The sequence below is a fragment of the Gobius niger genome (assembly GCF_951799975.1).
Source record: "Gobius niger genome assembly, chromosome: 4".
Classification (NCBI taxonomy): Eukaryota; Metazoa; Chordata; class Actinopteri; order Gobiiformes; family Gobiidae; genus Gobius; species Gobius niger.
In genome coordinates, this window is record NC_136855.1 from 29,837,916 (window position 1) to 29,855,532 (window position 17,617).

General features: G+C 42.4%; 1 protein-coding gene across 4 annotated transcripts in view; it reads left to right on the top strand.

Annotated features, from left to right (window-relative positions):
• phkb (phosphorylase kinase, beta) overlaps positions 1–17,617 on the top strand; it is a 106,901-nt gene that overhangs the window by 7,615 nt on the left and 81,669 nt on the right. For all 4 annotated transcript variants that reach the window (XM_079554679.1, XM_079554677.1, XM_079554678.1 and 1 more), the window contains 4 exons: positions 7,427–7,565; positions 10,294–10,393; positions 14,352–14,459; positions 17,100–17,180. In XM_079554679.1, coding sequence (XP_079410805.1) covers positions 7,427–7,565; positions 10,294–10,393; positions 14,352–14,459; positions 17,100–17,180 — 428 coding nt within the window. The remainder of the gene's footprint in view (positions 1–7,426; positions 7,566–10,293; positions 10,394–14,351; positions 14,460–17,099; positions 17,181–17,617) is intronic.

Here is a 17,617-nt window from a genome sequence, read left to right on the forward strand (position 1 = left end):
ACGGACACAGCACAAAGCAATCTCGCTTGTCGTTTCTCGGAATGCATCTGTGCATTTAATTCACTCCACAGATGGGCAAACGTGTCCCTACAAGGGCACACAAATGAGCCCGTAGCCCGCGCTGCGTATCTGTCTCTGGCTCCCCTATATAGTTTATAAATATAGCTAATTCAATTCGGCTGGGCTATAGTTAGAAACAATATGGTCGTCTGGAGACGGGCTAAGCTCACTATGCACATGCACTTCATTAGCTCCGAGAGGTGGGCCACCTTCTGCGGTTATTAATATTCTGTCTAATTTACCCCATCAACCTCTTTATCTTAGTGCCAACATGACTGTCACCTTCAATTGACCAACGAGCAGTGCCCCAGATGGCCAATGTCAATTCTCATTCAAAGCCACATGCACACTGTTTGTATGTTGTCGCGCGTGCTATATATGCACACTCTTGATCTTCCATCTTTGTATCCCTCTATCTCTTTATCTATCACTCTCCTCCACTCGGTAACAAATGACAGGGCAGAATGGATGTCCTCTTCATTTGCAGCGGAATAATGTGCTGTTGAAAAATGAAGTGATCCCTCCAGACAGATTAGTCATCAGCGAGGGGGACCTCTGCAGGAGAACGCGTGTTGCAGATACATTACTTTGCCCAAGGCCAGGGCTTCGACTGTGTAATATTTCAGAATACGTTATCGGAGGGCTACCGTCTTGCAATATTAAAAGCTTTCAACACTTGTAAGGGCTCAGTGCTAGGTTGGACATAATGTGGAACTAAAGCCAAGCTCGGGACGTTATTATTTTGGTGATTTTTGAAAAGGAGAAATTGCCGCCCACTGGTGAACAGAGCTTTTACGTTTATTATTTTTTTTTTTTACATTTAATGCTCAGGGCTGACATTAAGTTTGGATTATAATCACCTGAGAAAGTGCACGCCGAAGAATGCGTACTTATCAAGGTAGCACCAAGCTCAGTTGAAAATATGTTTTTTTTTACTCTTTTAATTCAGTTTAGATCCAGCTCAGAGTTTTTTTTTAATTTTAATTACATGAAAATATTGTATCAAATTTATTCCAAATGTTCACAGTTTATCTCATTGACATTGATTTTGCCTCAGCTCAATGCAACTTTAACACACTCAAAATAATTTGTGCATTACTTATTACAAAGGCTGCCAACTCTGCCACCTGGAAAGAATAATCATAGCGCTTTTAAAATAACGTTGGTTATTCTGTAACAAAGACTCACTCATGAGTTTCCTGAGCGGCCTGCTGCACTAACAGCCCCGTTTATACATTGTCTCTTTGTCTCGTTCTTCAAAGTGTAAAATGAAGCAGGAATCAATTTGAAACTCCTATGATAAAAAATGACTGTGGAGAGATTGATGTAGGTGTAACAGAAATTATGCCTGCCCTGAAACTGAGTGTGGGAGTCCAAATGGATTGTGTGTTATTTGCAGGTTATATGAGGGATCAAAAAGTCACAGAAGCATTTTCAGTATAAATCAAAATCAAAACAACTATAATCATAATTAAAGCCGCAAGCGGCGTCGTGCGGCCCTCGCCCCTGGCATTCCCCCCTTGCAACCGCCCCTGCTCGCTGTCGCCCCATGCAAGCCCCCCGATTGCTATGCTCCTTGTGAGCCCTTCTGATCGCTCTTGCCCCTGGCGACCTCCCCCCTTGCGAATGGCCACGTTCGCTGTCACCCAAACCTGCTTTAGCCTCTGTCTCACACCCAAACCACTCTCTTACGCCTGCTAACTCCTGCCCCATCCCACTCTCGCCTGAGCCTTTGTCACACACCGGCCTCACTCTTGTCCCAAGTAGCTTTGGTGCCCACTGTTGCCTCAGCCTGAAGGCCCCCTGTCCTCAACCTGGGCTGCTGTTCCAGATATGAAGCTTGTAACACAAGCCTATAAGTAATGTAAGTCTATCAAAGATAACAAACGGATACAGGAGAATCAGAAAAAGACGTTGCAAACTTTTCATACTTGTTGTAGGAAGACACGTTGTACTGTAATGTGGAACGAACCAGAGGGGTGTTTAAATGGAACACCTCTCTGCAATGGGCTGCACGAGTGAAGAGGGGGAAGGGAATACACAATTGTGTCACATTACTTGGTTCTCATTGTGTACTTTTATCAGGCTCGAAAATATGTGAATCATGTGAAAAAACAAAGAATTGGAAAATTGTCATGGCAGTGTTTGAACTGGCAAACTCCTATGCCAGAGACCAGCACACTATCACTGAGCTATAACTACATACTGTCATTAACATGATGTGGGCTACTATTCTCTAGAATAACGCTCCAAAATTAGGTCCCAGCACCTGAGGAGAGGTAATTTTTTGTCAATTTTCCCCCTCCATTTTCTAGATTGTTTTCGACATTGTCCCTGGTGTTGCCTCAATAGTTTCCCTACTATCCTGCCATGTCTTTAGTTATGCAAATTCTGTAAGCGTTGTTCCCACTTTTTTCATGAGGGTGGGACCATAGGTGCTGAATTATGTAATTTCCAGTAGGTGCCGAGAAAAAAAAAAAAAAAAGATAAAAATAGTAAAGATCAGAATTGATCCAGCAGCCTCATGGTTATGAACCCAATGCTCTACCTATGACACTATACAGGCACAGTTAAAACACTAGCTGAACAAAGGAATGTCTTATGAAACTCCCTGTGCATTAGAAATGTTAGGACAAGCTACCTCCTTCACCTAAGACGACCTTTTACCACTGAGATATAAGTCCATACAAACATGGGCCTGATGAGGGCAAGGCTTCTCTAAATTTCTGGGCCGAAATTAGGGGACAGCACCCCACTGGAGGAGAGGGAACATTTCCCCATTTTTCATGAGGGTGGGACCAAAGGCGGTAAATCATGTTCTTCCCAGAAAGAGCCAAAAAAAAGAAAGAAAGAAAGAAAGAAAGAAAAAAAACAAAAAACTTATGAAGGTCAGAATTGATCCAGGGGCCTCTTGGTTATAAACCCAATGCTCTGCCCATGACACTATACAGGCACAGACAATGTGTGACAAAGTCGAAAAAAAAAATATCTTATGAAACACCCGCACTCATGGTCTTAGGCTGAGACAATGTGTACAGTGGTCCATGTAAAATGAGAAAGCATAAGAAAAGTGTGAAGGCTGTGTTAGGACTAGCTCATTCACTGAAGACAACCTTGCTACTACTGAGATATAAGTCCATACAAACATGGGCCTGATGAGGGTGAGGGTTCTCTCAATTGTCAGGCCAAAATTAGGTCACAGCACCCCACTGGAGGAGAGGGATCATTTCCCCATTTTTCATGAGGGTGGGACCAGAAATTACCGAGTCCAAAAGAAAAAAAAAAAAAAGCTGATGGCTGGGATCGATCCAACAACCTAACGTATAGGAACCCGGCACTCTACCAATGGAGCTTCACAAGCTTAGTGAATACTGCAGCCAATTTAACATTGATGTTATGAAAGACTGCACTTGTGTATTTGTAGAAAACGGAAATTACAGCTTAAGCATTAATATATTTCATCTTTTTAATTAGGGTAAATTCCTCTGACCGGCCAAAGATTTGATGAGAGGGTGCACCAGCCCAGCAGCACCCTCCATATAAAGAATATTTCGTTGAGAGCAAAATAGTACGAGGAACACACAGAGGGACGGACAGGAAACGGGTAAACTAAACTTCCTGTCACTATAAACTTTAGAAAAAGTTGATTTTGGAGGCAAAAACATGGAAATTGAAGCATCTGTCTGTGACAGAGGGGTAGTATAAACATGTACGAGTCTAAAACTGTAGCCGTAGTGAATAAAGGAGGAAATTTGGAAAATTGACGAATTTCAGAGAAAACTCTTAGAGAGGCCAGCACGCTGCCTGGCTAAGACCTCTGGCCATTTCCACGGAGGATGGGTGGGACCACTTAGAACCACTTAAAACCCACTTAAGGCCCAAAGGCGCGAGTGTGTGTCCAAGTTGGTGGAGGCTCTCCGTCACTAAATTATTTTTTTCAATTTTGCAGGTGGCGCTGTTGTGCCATTTTGCACGTCCCACATTGGACACTCACATTTTCGTAAATTTTTCACCAGACCGGATTTTTCGGTGATTTTTATTTGAGTTTTCGCGCACGTTCAGGGGGTCAAAATGCAGTTTTAAGAGGCGGAATAGAGAAAAATAATCGTTTTTTGCCAATAAAACCTAAGGCGTTGCCGTTACCACCACATGCTGTACACCGTTGGAAAGCTCTGGCTAAGGCGCACAAAAAAGTTGTGGGTCATTTTTTTCTGGCGTGTACGTGGAGCGCGCGGTTGGCCGCTGAAGCCCCCGGGAGGGCTTTTCTGCAAAAGCAAAAACAATAGTCCCTACCGCCATGTATGGCGCTCGGGCCTAATAAGGGTTTCCCTTGCCCGAAATAGCACATATTATACATTTTCGGAAAGCTCTGACCAAGGCGCATGCACCTGTCAGGGTCATTACTCTCTGGCACGTACCCAGTGAATGAGTGATGACATTAACATGCATTTTATAGGGGGCGCTGTTGGGTCCACTGCCACCAAACCTCATGTCATGTATGCGGGGGTGAAGGGGCAACATGTGTATGAGTTTTGGTAATAATCCGAGCTAGTTTGTGCGAACGGGGGCCATTATTGAGGTCTCAGAAATCGCCAAAATAAAGGTCAACTTTGGGGCTCCACTGGACGAAGACCGCAAAACGTAGCAAAATTCTTTGGATAACTTTTGATCCCCAACATGTGTAGATGAATTAGAGGCGATCAGAAGCTCATTCGGACAAACGCCCACGGAGGAGTTCGTTCAAATGCGACATCAGCGTGGAGGCAATTTGACTTTTCCTCATTTTTCCACTCAAAATAGGGGACTTCCTGTTTGTCAGGGGGCGGGGTCATAATAATGTTTTTTGCTGGTCACGACCTGGACAATGTCTGTGCCTAAAGGCGCGAGTGTGTGTCCAAGTTGGTGGAGGCTCTCCGTCACTAAATTATTTTTTTCAATTTTGCAGGTGGCGCTGTTGTGCCATTTTGCACGTCCCACATTGGACACTCACATTTTCGTAAATTTTTCACCAGACCGGATTTTTCGGTGATTTTTATTTGAGTTTTCGCGCACGTTCAGGGGGTCAAAATGCAGTTTTAAGAGGCGGAATAGAGAAAAATAATCGTTTTTTGCCAATAAAACCTAAGGCGTTGCCGTTACCACCACATGCTGTACACCGTTGGAAAGCTCTGGCTAAGGCGCACAAAAAAGTTGTGGGTCATTTTTTTCTGGCGTGTACGTGGAGCGCGCGGTTGGCCGCTGAAGCCCCCGGGAGGGCTTTTCTGCAAAAGCAAAAACAATAGTCCCTACCGCCATGTATGGCGCTCGGGCCTAATAAGGGTTTCCCTTGCCCGAAATAGCACATATTATACATTTTCGGAAAGCTCTGACCAAGGCGCATGCACCTGTCAGGGTCATTACTCTCTGGCACGTACCCAGTGAATGAGTGATGACATTAACATGCATTTTATAGGGGGCGCTGTTGGGTCCACTGCCACCAAACCTCATGTCATGTATGCGGGGGTGAAGGGGCAACATGTGTATGAGTTTTGGTAATAATCCGAGCTAGTTTGTGCGAACGGGGGCCATTATTGAGGTCTCAGAAATCGCCAAAATAAAGGTCAACTTTGGGGCTCCACTGGACGAAGACCGCAAAACGTAGCAAAATTCTTTGGATAACTTTTGATCCCCAACATGTGTAGATGAATTAGAGGCGATCAGAAGCTCATTCGGACAAACGCCCACGGAGGAGTTCGTTCAAATGCGACATCAGCGTGGAGGCAATTTGACTTTTCCTCATTTTTCCACTCAAAATAGGGGACTTCCTGTTTGTCAGGGGGCGGGGTCATAATAATGTTTTTTGCTGGTCACGACCTGGACAATGTCTGTGCCTAAAGGCGCGAGTGTGTGTCCAAGTTGGTGGAGGCTCTCCGTCACTAAATTATTTTTTTCAATTTTGCAGGTGGCGCTGTTGTGCCATTTTGCACGTCCCACATTGGACACTCACATTTTCGTAAATTTTTCACCAGACCGGATTTTTCGGTGATTTTTATTTGAGTTTTCGCGCACGTTCAGGGGGTCAAAATGCAGTTTTAAGAGGCGGAATAGAGAAAAATAATCGTTTTTTGCCAATAAAACCTAAGGCGTTGCCGTTACCACCACATGCTGTACACCGTTGGAAAGCTCTGGCTAAGGCGCACAAAAAAGTTGTGGGTCATTTTTTTCTGGCGTGTACGTGGAGCGCGCGGTTGGCCGCTGAAGCCCCCGGGAGGGCTTTTCTGCAAAAGCAAAAACAATAGTCCCTACCGCCATGTATGGCGCTCGGGCCTAATAAGGGTTTCCCTTGCCCGAAATAGCACATATTATACATTTTCGGAAAGCTCTGACCAAGGCGCATGCACCTGTCAGGGTCATTACTCTCTGGCACGTACCCAGTGAATGAGTGATGACATTAACATGCATTTTATAGGGGGCGCTGTTGGGTCCACTGCCACCAAACCTCATGTCATGTATGCGGGGGTGAAGGGGCAACATGTGTATGAGTTTTGGTAATAATCCGAGCTAGTTTGTGCGAACGGGGGCCATTATTGAGGTCTCAGAAATCGCCAAAATAAAGGTCAACTTTGGGGCTCCACTGGACGAAGACCGCAAAACGTAGCAAAATTCTTTGGATAACTTTTGATCCCCAACATGTGTAGATGAATTAGAGGCGATCAGAAGCTCATTCGGACAAACGCCCACGGAGGAGTTCGTTCAAATGCGACATCAGCGTGGAGGCAATTTGACTTTTCCTCATTTTTCCACTCAAAATAGGGGACTTCCTGTTTGTCAGGGGGCGGGGTCATAATAATGTTTTTTGCTGGTCACGACCTGGACAATGTCTGTGCCTAAAGGCGCGAGTGTGTGTCCAAGTTGGTGGAGGCTCTCCGTCACTAAATTATTTTTTTCAATTTTGCAGGTGGCGCTGTTGTGCCATTTTGCACGTCCCACATTGGACACTCACATTTTCGTAAATTTTTCACCAGACCGGATTTTTCGGTGATTTTTATTTGAGTTTTCGCGCACGTTCAGGGGGTCAAAATGCAGTTTTAAGAGGCGGAATAGAGAAAAATAATCGTTTTTTGCCAATAAAACCTAAGGCGTTGCCGTTACCACCACATGCTGTACACCGTTGGAAAGCTCTGGCTAAGGCGCACAAAAAAGTTGTGGGTCATTTTTTTCTGGCGTGTACGTGGAGCGCGCGGTTGGCCGCTGAAGCCCCCGGGAGGGCTTTTCTGCAAAAGCAAAAACAATAGTCCCTACCGCCATGTATGGCGCTCGGGCCTAATTAATGTGGGAGTAGGTTAATAAGATAAGTTGCATACTATTTTTTCTGTTTTTCTCACAGTTAAAACAACCATTTTGAACTACCAGAGTCCGACGACAGGTCTATTCCCGGTGAAGACATGCTCCACCTGCAAAGAAGCCAAGGTTCGGGACTCGCTGTACTGCGCAGCGGGGGCGTGGGCTCTGGCCTTGGCCTACAGGTTAGTGTGTTCTCTCTATCTTTGCCTTGGTCCTCCTGGAACAACTTCCACATGAAACATGAAAAGTAGACTCATCCTACGCTCAGATCTGGCAAGGGGTCCATAGGTCCAACAGTCGCCCATTGCTCCTGGATACCCAGGCAGCATGGGGACAGGATCATTGTACCGTAGTCTTTGCAAATAGCAAATTTTTCTATTTAGATTCACTTTCAATTGCTTGTTCAGCCTGAGCTTCCACCACTGTTGGACTTAAAAGAAATATTGCTTGCAAATAAAGAAATAGAACTGTGCCTTTTTAAGCTGAAGTGAAGCAACATACATCCTTATCAATGTTTTGAGCTGGGCTGGGACAATACATGAGTGTGTCTGTTATTGGAGAACTGGAATCACCTGCATGGTTGGAACACTCGTAAGATCATGTAAAGGTGGTGAACGAGCAGCTGCTAAACAAAGCAGTTGCATAGCCATGGCACATGTAGGTGAAAACTTTTCTATATTGTAGACACCAGAGTCCAAATACATTTTCTTTCAGAGCCAAGCTAAAGCCATAGAAAAAGCCGAACACCAAACAGACTCACTGGAGTGTTTAGACATCATTATGTACAAAGCAGACCAGAGAATCTCCTTCCTTGGTTGCACAACTTTATGCCTTGGTCTTTTCAACTTCACTTTTCTGCTTGTTTGTTCCTTTCTGACTCTGAACCTCATTTTCCCCTCAGGATTTGACAGCTTTGTGCATTGGGATTATTGGTTCAAGAAAATCCGATGGAATTTCACTGAAGGATCTTTTAATATACAATGGGTAGAACAGACATAGGCAGAGATAACAGAGGAGATGGATCGAGGGGAGAAAGGCAGAGAAGGGTAAAAATAGTGTGCAGCAGCCGTGTGACCAGCGGCACATCTCTGTCATCAGTCATGGCTGCCTTCCATTAGAATTGTCACAGGGATTTAATTAAGATGATTCTCATCTGGCAGCCTCGGATAGTGCCATTACTTACTTCGCAGGCGGTTGCTGTGTGCGCCGACTTTTATGACACATTCTCTCGAAGTTGTGCTCATATAACTTTACCCATGTAATCTATGTCATTTCGCTTTATTTGTTCAAGCTGGCTATATCCAAAGAACTTTTAGCTTCATGCTGGAGCGGGAGAGGTCAATCTCATCTCTCTCAGACAATTGCAAATACTCAGGAAATTGATTTAGGCAGTGATGGGAAAAATAATCTCCCTTAATAGATATTAGCCCAAGACCGGAGCACTTCTCTGGACTACACATTTAAAAAAAACAAAAACAATAATGAAGTCAAGTGCTTAAAGGTGCACTATGCAACTTTTTATGTGAAAAAAAAAAGTTGATATTTGTGCATATTTGACCTTGTAGTGTGACCCAGTGGCTGTATGAGTGGTCAGCATGCTGCCTTTACTTTCCATCACAGTGGCCTCTAGGACGCTCCAGGATCAATTGTTTGGAAGGTTTTTTGCTCCTGACAGACCCTCTCACCAGAAAACCTACATAACAATTGATCCTGGAACACTGTAGAGACCACCGTGATGGAAAGTAAAAGCGCCATGCTGACCACTCATACAGCCACTGGGTCGCTACAAGGTCAAATACGCACAAATATCAACTTTTTTCACGCATAAAAAAGTTGCATAGTGTAGCTTTAAACGTCTTTAAACTTATGTTTCTGAAGAGTGTTGACCCAAAAATCCAACAAGCGTTAGATCTGTTGTCACACAAAATGTTTATTCCAAGTGACAGAGCTCAGACATCATCAAAAGGTAACACTCATCCTTTTATAGGCCTTAAGTGACAAGTCCCAACTATGTAGGGTGATGTAGGTGGAAATCTTCATTTATCAAATTGATACACCTCTTGTTTGCGAAATGCACTGACTGCTTTGTCAGAAGAACAAGTGCCACTCCAAACCTTTAACTTTATGCTCTTTGTTTATATCTATTCATCTCATCCGCTTTATTTCTGTGACAAAATTGCTCTCTTTTTAATATCTCCCTTTTGTATTCGCCGACTGTAAATTCACGGCCACGTTTTTGCCACACAGTCTGATTAATGCAACGCGTTCAAGTGAAATTCAAACAAGTTTAACCTTAGCTCCTCTGCCAATACCCAATGTCTTTATTAGCATGGCCTTTGTTCACTGCCTTGGATGTTCCAGCCCGTCAGAATTCTGCTCACTCACTAATAGATTGACTTTTGAGTGCCTCCCTGTTTGCGTCATTCTCTTTGTAGGTAAGTCATTACAGCCAATTAAAAATCAAGTTGCTCGAAGTGCGCCAAGGTTGTGGATAAAATGAAAAGTATCTTCTCATTTGATTTAGATGGGACCTCGCCCTGAGACATTACTGTGTTTAAAAAGCTTTGATATTTGGGAAGTCATTCAGAATGAATCTCCTCAACTCTGCTCTCATCTCATCACCTGTTTCATTCTTTGGCCACACTGTTCCCTTCTTACGTTACCAACCTTGGGCTCAACTTGCCATATTTCACAATTTCCGCTATGCAAAAGTTCCTTTCTTTCACCTCCAGTATGTTCAAAACAGCCTGCTTGGCTTTCTGCAGAGAGTGCGGAAATTTGCACTACAGAACAGTATCAAAAATGTACACAATATGAGGCATCCAAGACATCCTTTCTGACAGCCTGGTGGATGAAGCTGTAGTATAAAAGTATGTGTGACTGTTTTTATGTTATTTTCTTGTGTTTTAGACGTATAGATGACGACATGGGCAGAACTCATGAGCTGGAGCACTCTGCTATCAAATGCATGCGGGGGATTCTCTACTGCTACATGCGACAGGCCGATAAGGTGCGTCCCCCACTCTCTTCTTCCCTACATGGGATATTTACAAAACAAGCCCACCACAATTACCGCATTGTGTGTGTGATCAATGCTGCTGCTATTATTCAGAGGCTCTTAAATCTGAAGCACCGGACACATCTGTGATCATCATCAAAACAAATCACCTGAGGAGCGGCTCCCTTCTGACATAAGAGCTTAATAAGTAGCCACCTGTCAACTGCTTTTGGCTCCGAGGAGGCAGATTTCATGCTTCTTCTGTGATCCATCCCGCGTGCACCTTTGATTTACTAAGATAAGAATTGAGTCAATATTCCTCAGTGTAGTATTATTGTATGAAGGTCTGTTGACTTGTGGAATAAGATTCAAATCTAGTATTAAGACTGGCATGTGATCAGTGCCTTCACTTCAGGTTGAAACGTTTTCAAAATGCCACATGGTTGGTTACTGCCCACCAGCCCACACCCGGCAATTGGATGTCTGTGTGGGGTTTGCAAAGATACATTGGTATTGGTTCTCGAAAAAGGAATTATCCTATTATTTCAGTTTTCCAGTTTCCCCAATCAAATTACATTAGACAAAAGCTCTAGACATTCAGGACCCAGCTCAATATCTAAAGGAGGGTTAGAGGCTATTGTTGATGATTTGTATGACAATCACTAAAGCATTGGAGAGTTAAATCTAATGTAGAAAACTAAATGTACCTTCTAATCTGTACCATAACCTAAGCATAACCTGCAGACACTGCAGGGGTTCAACCGGTGCAGCAGAAATGTACTGTACAAAATGTACAATCGATAGCAACTCCAGTAACTACTGGGACAGTGCAATGAATATCAGTTACTGCAGAGGGTACTGTGGGGATTATAGCGATAAGAGCCTGCAGTGCAGATATGTGATGGGCCACCGTGCATACAAACACACATTTTATATCAGATGAGATTATTTTTTCTGGAATGACAAGATTATTTCGCATCAGTTCATGTAAGTTCAAATAATACCAGTTTTGCTCTTTTGGTAGTATTGTCATCATGCATGAAAAAACATGCATCTAAAATGTCTTTTTCAATTTTAACTTCACATTTGATCAGCATATATGAATACAAATTTAACATTCAATTTTCTTTGCTGTTATTTTCTCTCACACGAGCGCCATCTATTAATGGAGTAACCTGCTGTGTTCGTGCATGTGCAGAGGGCGTCTTTCAGCACCATTATGTTTCATCTTGCCTCGACCTTGACGACCCAATTTCGGGGAAAGCGTTCCTATGTCTTAATTGCAAACCACGTTTACACAGTTAATTACACCCGGCGCTTGTTCTCTGGGCCCTGCCCTCAACACTTAAAGAGAACACCACATTTTTAATGGAGACATGACATGGGGCAACTGCAGGGCAAGCCTCAATGAACAAGAACCACAAAAGGGTAATTTTGCATTACATGGAAGCAAATGAAATAAACGTTCAGACCATCTAATCATGTGATTGTCTCATTGCAAAATATTTGGGACGAAAGATAAAGTAGAGACAACAGTCTGAGTTGTCAGACTGTTGTCTCTACTTTGAAGGTGAAATTAGGTAGAAGAACTCCAGCCCTCTCTTTTGTATATTAATCTTTGCAGGACGTAAATAATGCTTTATAATATATATCATTTTGATAAGTGAAAGTAGCGGCTAACCGGCACTTAAATGGCCAAGCATGGATAAGTAAAGTAAGAATTTGAAGCACAGCTACAAGGAAAGTAGGAAAGAGAACCACTGCTCTAAAGTATTATATTTTGACGATGACTTGAGTTCTATGAACATGTAAAATGTATGTTAATTGGCTGACATTGACTGTGACATTGTTGTCAGATTTCACTAAGAATGTCTACTGTATATTCAGATGCATAATCACTCAGTATGGTTGCATAGAGTTTTCCTGACCCTTACATCCTCATTATTGACCACCTCAATGAGTGAATCCATAATGATTAGAAGTATTGATCAAGTGGAATGCTGCCAATAGTAATAGCAAACATATACCTTTTACCCAGTGACAAGTTACAGGTCTTGGCAAATTTGTATAGCCTTGTTGCATTGAACCCTGGAGCCTCTTTGATAAGACCAATGCCTCTTGACACTGGTGCGCGGCTGGAAACAATTCAGAGAAATGCAAACATTCAAACAAAGATTTTATTTGTCAATTCATTTCACAGTGAATCAAAATAGAGCGGGGGGGGTCGCGAGTAAGGGGTGGAAGGACATGCAGGGCAGGGAAGGGAGGGAGTTCAGCTTCCTGATAGCTTGGTGTATGAAACTGTTCTTCAGTCGACTGGAACTGGCCCGTGGATTCTGCAGTCTCCTCCCTGAAGGCCTTACCTTGAACAAACAGGCGAGAGCATACAATGTGGTGGCACCCCCTACTCTGTACCACACAATAATGTATGAGCCGCGTGGGACTGCACAAAGTGGGGCAGCGTGTGCAAAAATGGGACAAAGGGTATTGGCTATGACCTGACTAAAACAGAGAGAGGAATTGGAGGAGAGCATGGTGCACATAGGTTATGTGCCGGAGGGAAGCTATATAAACAATACAATTTAGCTAAATACTACTATCGATTTGGTAATAGTAGTAGTACAAGGGATGTCAGGAGTGTGTTTTACAACATGAGGATTTAAACCGTACCGGTGACTAAAAATGGGGCAAAAGGCCAATTATTTATAGTGCGACGGGGTGTGTGGCCCAGCTGTGATTCAGAGTGCACTCTGCTCTATACAGAAAATACACACAATGCCGGCTATTAGAGTAAACCCAAGTCATAGCTTTTCTTAACTCACATGCAACTCGAGGCAGCTCTCTTTTTACTGGACAATATTTTATGTATTAGGCAAAAATAACAGAGCACCAGTTCAAAAAAAGAAAATGCCATTGTGAGTGAGGTGTTAAATGAGGCTAGGTATCAAAGGAGTAGGTTGAATTCTTGGGCTGAAAAGTCTTAAAGGGTGCATTATGGAACTTTTGATGTGAAAAACAGAACAAAAGTGGCTGTATGAGTGGTTACTAGCATGGCACCTTTGCCTGGTAGGTTTTCACTGCTGACCTACCAGCAACCCAGGCCTCTGTGATGGAAAGTAAAAGCACCATGTTAACCACCCATTCAGCCATTGGGTCACAAAAAGGTCACTTAGGCACAAATATATATAAAAAAAGATGTTTTTCGTATGAAATGTTGTTTTGCACCTTTAAGAAGGCAAGAAAGTAAAAGATCCATGCTAAGTTTCACCTTTTTGCGTTTTTATTGTCGCACTTTGTGACTCCTCTCATTATGAGTCACTATTGTCTTGTTCTTCCAAACCCAGTTTCGCAAGTTAACTTAAGAATGTTTGTTTTGTTTGCCCTTATACAGCACATGAGAAAACATTTGTAATTTCAATATTCACTTGACAAGCTTGCGCATCAAGCGGACCACTTCAGCCGAATTTGACTCTGAATTCTCTTTTCTAAGAATGACGAGTCACTACCAGCCAGTGACTTCTTTTCAAGGGGTGCTGAGTTTGCATAGATAGATGGATTCTGGCTGAACAGAAGCAGCACAAAATATTTTTTTGGAGTAATAAAGCACATTTCTTACACATCACAATGAAACTAAAATGTATTGTGATTTTGAGTGTATGATTACTACAATTTCAGTGTTTCACCATTTTAGTTATATAAAATAAAAATAAAATGACTAATGACTGAATGTTTTACAATACTTTACAGTTTACAATACAGTGCGAGTAGACAATAGCAATTATGTCTGTGTTTTTGTTGGTGTGCTGACAAATTCTACTTATGCAATTCAACAATACAGAATCACAATTGACCTGACAAAGATTACACAAAACTCAATGTGCATGTACTGTAAGGTCTATGCATGTTCCTCTGACCTACTTCTCCCTTTGACCTTTCTCTCCTTCCTCTGTGCCTGTGTCTATATTTGCAGGTGGAGCAGTTTAAACAGGACCCCAGCCCTTCTACATGTCTCCACTCTGTTTTCAATGTGGACACCGGAGATGAGGTCCATACCTATGACCACTACCCCCACCTGCAGGTCAGCCACGTGGATATAAAAGAAAAATCATCAAAAATGTCCTGGGCTCCACAAGATATTGACAAATTAATATTTTCCTGGTCCTGATTTGGTATTTTAACACAGTTTGATGAAGAGAACAAATTATCGAAAGTTACTGGAGCACTGTTTTGAAATGGTTGAAAAGGGCAATATTGTAATGATATTGTTATTGCAGGATTCGCGGTTTTCAAATATCTTTTTTTTCATTTTTTCACACATTGACAACCGGACTCCGAAGAACCAGTTTGAAGGAAGAATGTAGAATTGTGGCAAGAGTGAAAGATTAATGAACAAGAAGACAGAGAAATTAGTTTATCGACTCGATGGTGACAGTTTTGATTTTTAAGAGCCACACTTTTAGATTGCCTTTTTTTTTTCTTTTTTCTCCCCCGTCTTGACACGTGAATATGTTGGGGGGAAAATTAACTTGTCAGAGTTTGACGCGCAATGAAGAACCTCTAAAAAGTTGCATCATTTGTGCTGACAGAGGTGCGCGACGTTTAATACATTTAAAGTAGCAGAAAGTCAGAGCAGCGCCACAAAAATACTTGCGCTTGTAGCAGAAATAAGTCCGTCATTGAGTACAGTCCCGAGGAGTAAACTAAGAGTGTGCATGAAAGTATCGTCAAGTGAAAATTAAAGTGATATGATCTGAATAATTCCTTGATTAAATGTAAATTAAGTAAAGTAAAGTATTTGGTGACTGCTACTGAAGTACTAAACAAATGAGCATCTTGATATTCTGTTTTCTTCAGGTGAAATGTAATAGACAAAACTTAAACCAATGTGAGCACCTCCTATGTCCAAAGAATAAAGCAAAAACTTAGATTAGACTAAGCATCATAGAGTGCAAGTAAATCACTATCAACATAAAGTTGTTACCACTAGGGACAAGATTATTTTGAACAATTTTGGGAAGTAAATGACTGAGATTTTCTTTGTAGTTTAACCAATATGGGTTTTTCAATTGCTGGGGATTTATTGGCTGATGCTGATATGTACAGCCGAAATGCACGGCAGATTTTTCCAAATGTCTTTTCTATAATCCTGTGTATGATGGTTCTAAACTGCTTTATTAGGTACATGGGGTGATTTATTAGTTAGTTTATTTATTTAGTTAGTTTGTTAGTTTATTTATTTATTTAGTTTGTTTATTTTATTTATTCAGGACATTTATGTTGAGTAGATATTTCACAGGGAGCTACTGACAAACATCAGCAGATTCCAAAACTAAAAATCGTATGGTTTCTGAAATTATAAGCAAAAGTCTACAACAGAAAATTGATCAAATATGATCTGAGGTGGACAAACTTGTGACCGATCTGCATTGCAATGTGTCCGTTCCCCTGAGCTCAGAGCTAACACAAGTCTATCACTTTTGGTTCCGGAGATCAGTGACGTGCACAGACATTTTGAGGGGCAGGTGCCCAACCAAGACAAAAGGACAACTCTCCTCCTCCCCTTCTGTCTCATAAGCTCAGCTCACACTGCTCTGGCCCTGGTCCATGCCCAGCCCTGAGGTCATTTTAAGACCATTTGGTAGCGCGACAAACATAACCACTAAAGTCACTGACTTCTTACCGCTGACTTTGACCGGACGGTCTTGACATGCAGCGCTGACTTTCTCGCCCCGTCGGCCCTTTCATTTCCATTGCCCTTAAAGGTGGGGTACCTAATTTATCCAGTTCAAACATTGACATTTTTTGTTTTGTCCCAAACTTGTTTCTAGCTCTCACAGTCCCTCCTGTGATTTCAAATTGTTCACAGAATGTAATTATATGCACATTTCACACCCGTATACAGCACTGAGTGGTTGACAAAGTGAAGCTGGGGCGGCCACCCCCAAGATAAATTCCACTTATTTAGATTAGACTTCTATCATCCATTGCTCACTAAAACTTTAGGTGAAGACTGTACAGCAAGGTCTGTGGTTTGCTGTGTTTACAACATACTCTGAGGTGGCAAAAATAAATGTGTTCCACAACACCAAAAAATCAGGTACCGCAGCTTTAATAATCCAGTCATGTCGTGCTGGTTCATACATAAAAGTTATCGAATTTAGTGTGTTTACTTTACTCCTGCGACTTACAGAGATGGGCTGTACCATCTTGGGCTGCCGAGCTCGAGAGGCAGGGGAGGAAGGAAGCGCGATTTGAGCATTAAAACTGTGTTTTCAGGGCAAATGTCTCAGAACAATAAAAGAAATAAGAGTCATGTATTGGTAGAAAAAAGCGGTTTTCGTGAGAAGGGCACTTAAAGGGCACACCTGGGCTCTATCTGTGCATGTCCCCGTCGGAGATAATTGGCCTTTATTGCCGTTAGATCAGACCAATAGCTGATATTGTAAAATACCCAAATATCAACCCAATATTTTGGTCGACCCCTAATTTTCTCCCTGAAATGGTGATTGAAACTGCATTTGTGATTTCTGTTTAAAAAAAAAAAAAGAAAGCTCACACTTTTTAGCACCACACCACTACTGCTAAGGGTTATTAGACTGAAACTACATACTAGTAACTGTGCTATACAAACAAGTGTATACATTCAAGCCTATATATTATAAGAAAAATGAAAATGGCAAATTACAGTCTTTTTCCCACCTGCTGTCCTCTGTTACAGATTGATGCCGTCTCCCTCTTCCTGCTCTACCTGGTGGAGATGATATGCTCAGGCCTGCAGATCATTTACAACACTGATGAGGTAAACAACACCTCCAGAATGGCTGCCCAAGAAATCGATGGTCCGCGCAAGGGATTAGTGCCCAGTCTGACTTATTGGTTTGATATTTTCAGCTCAATTGGCGAGCGGCACTTCTAAGTTCAGCAGGTTTTTAAAGTTCATGCCTTGCTTCGGAAGAAAACTTTAAGCGGTTTGGGAAAGTATGTGATTCGTGCATTTGTCACCCAAAAATCGGGTCTGAACAATATTGGTTTAAAGGAAATAAACACACATTTTCAAATTTCTATCACCCCCCATTGTTCATTGCTCCTTTTTTTTGGCCGGCGCAATATGCTCCTGGGAGGTTTTATGAGAAGTGCGGCTACATTTAAGCATAATTCGACTGCCTGACAGACAGAAGGGCGGGCGAACAAGCCGACAATGTGTGCGATCACATTACCTCCTTGGCAGAGGTAATG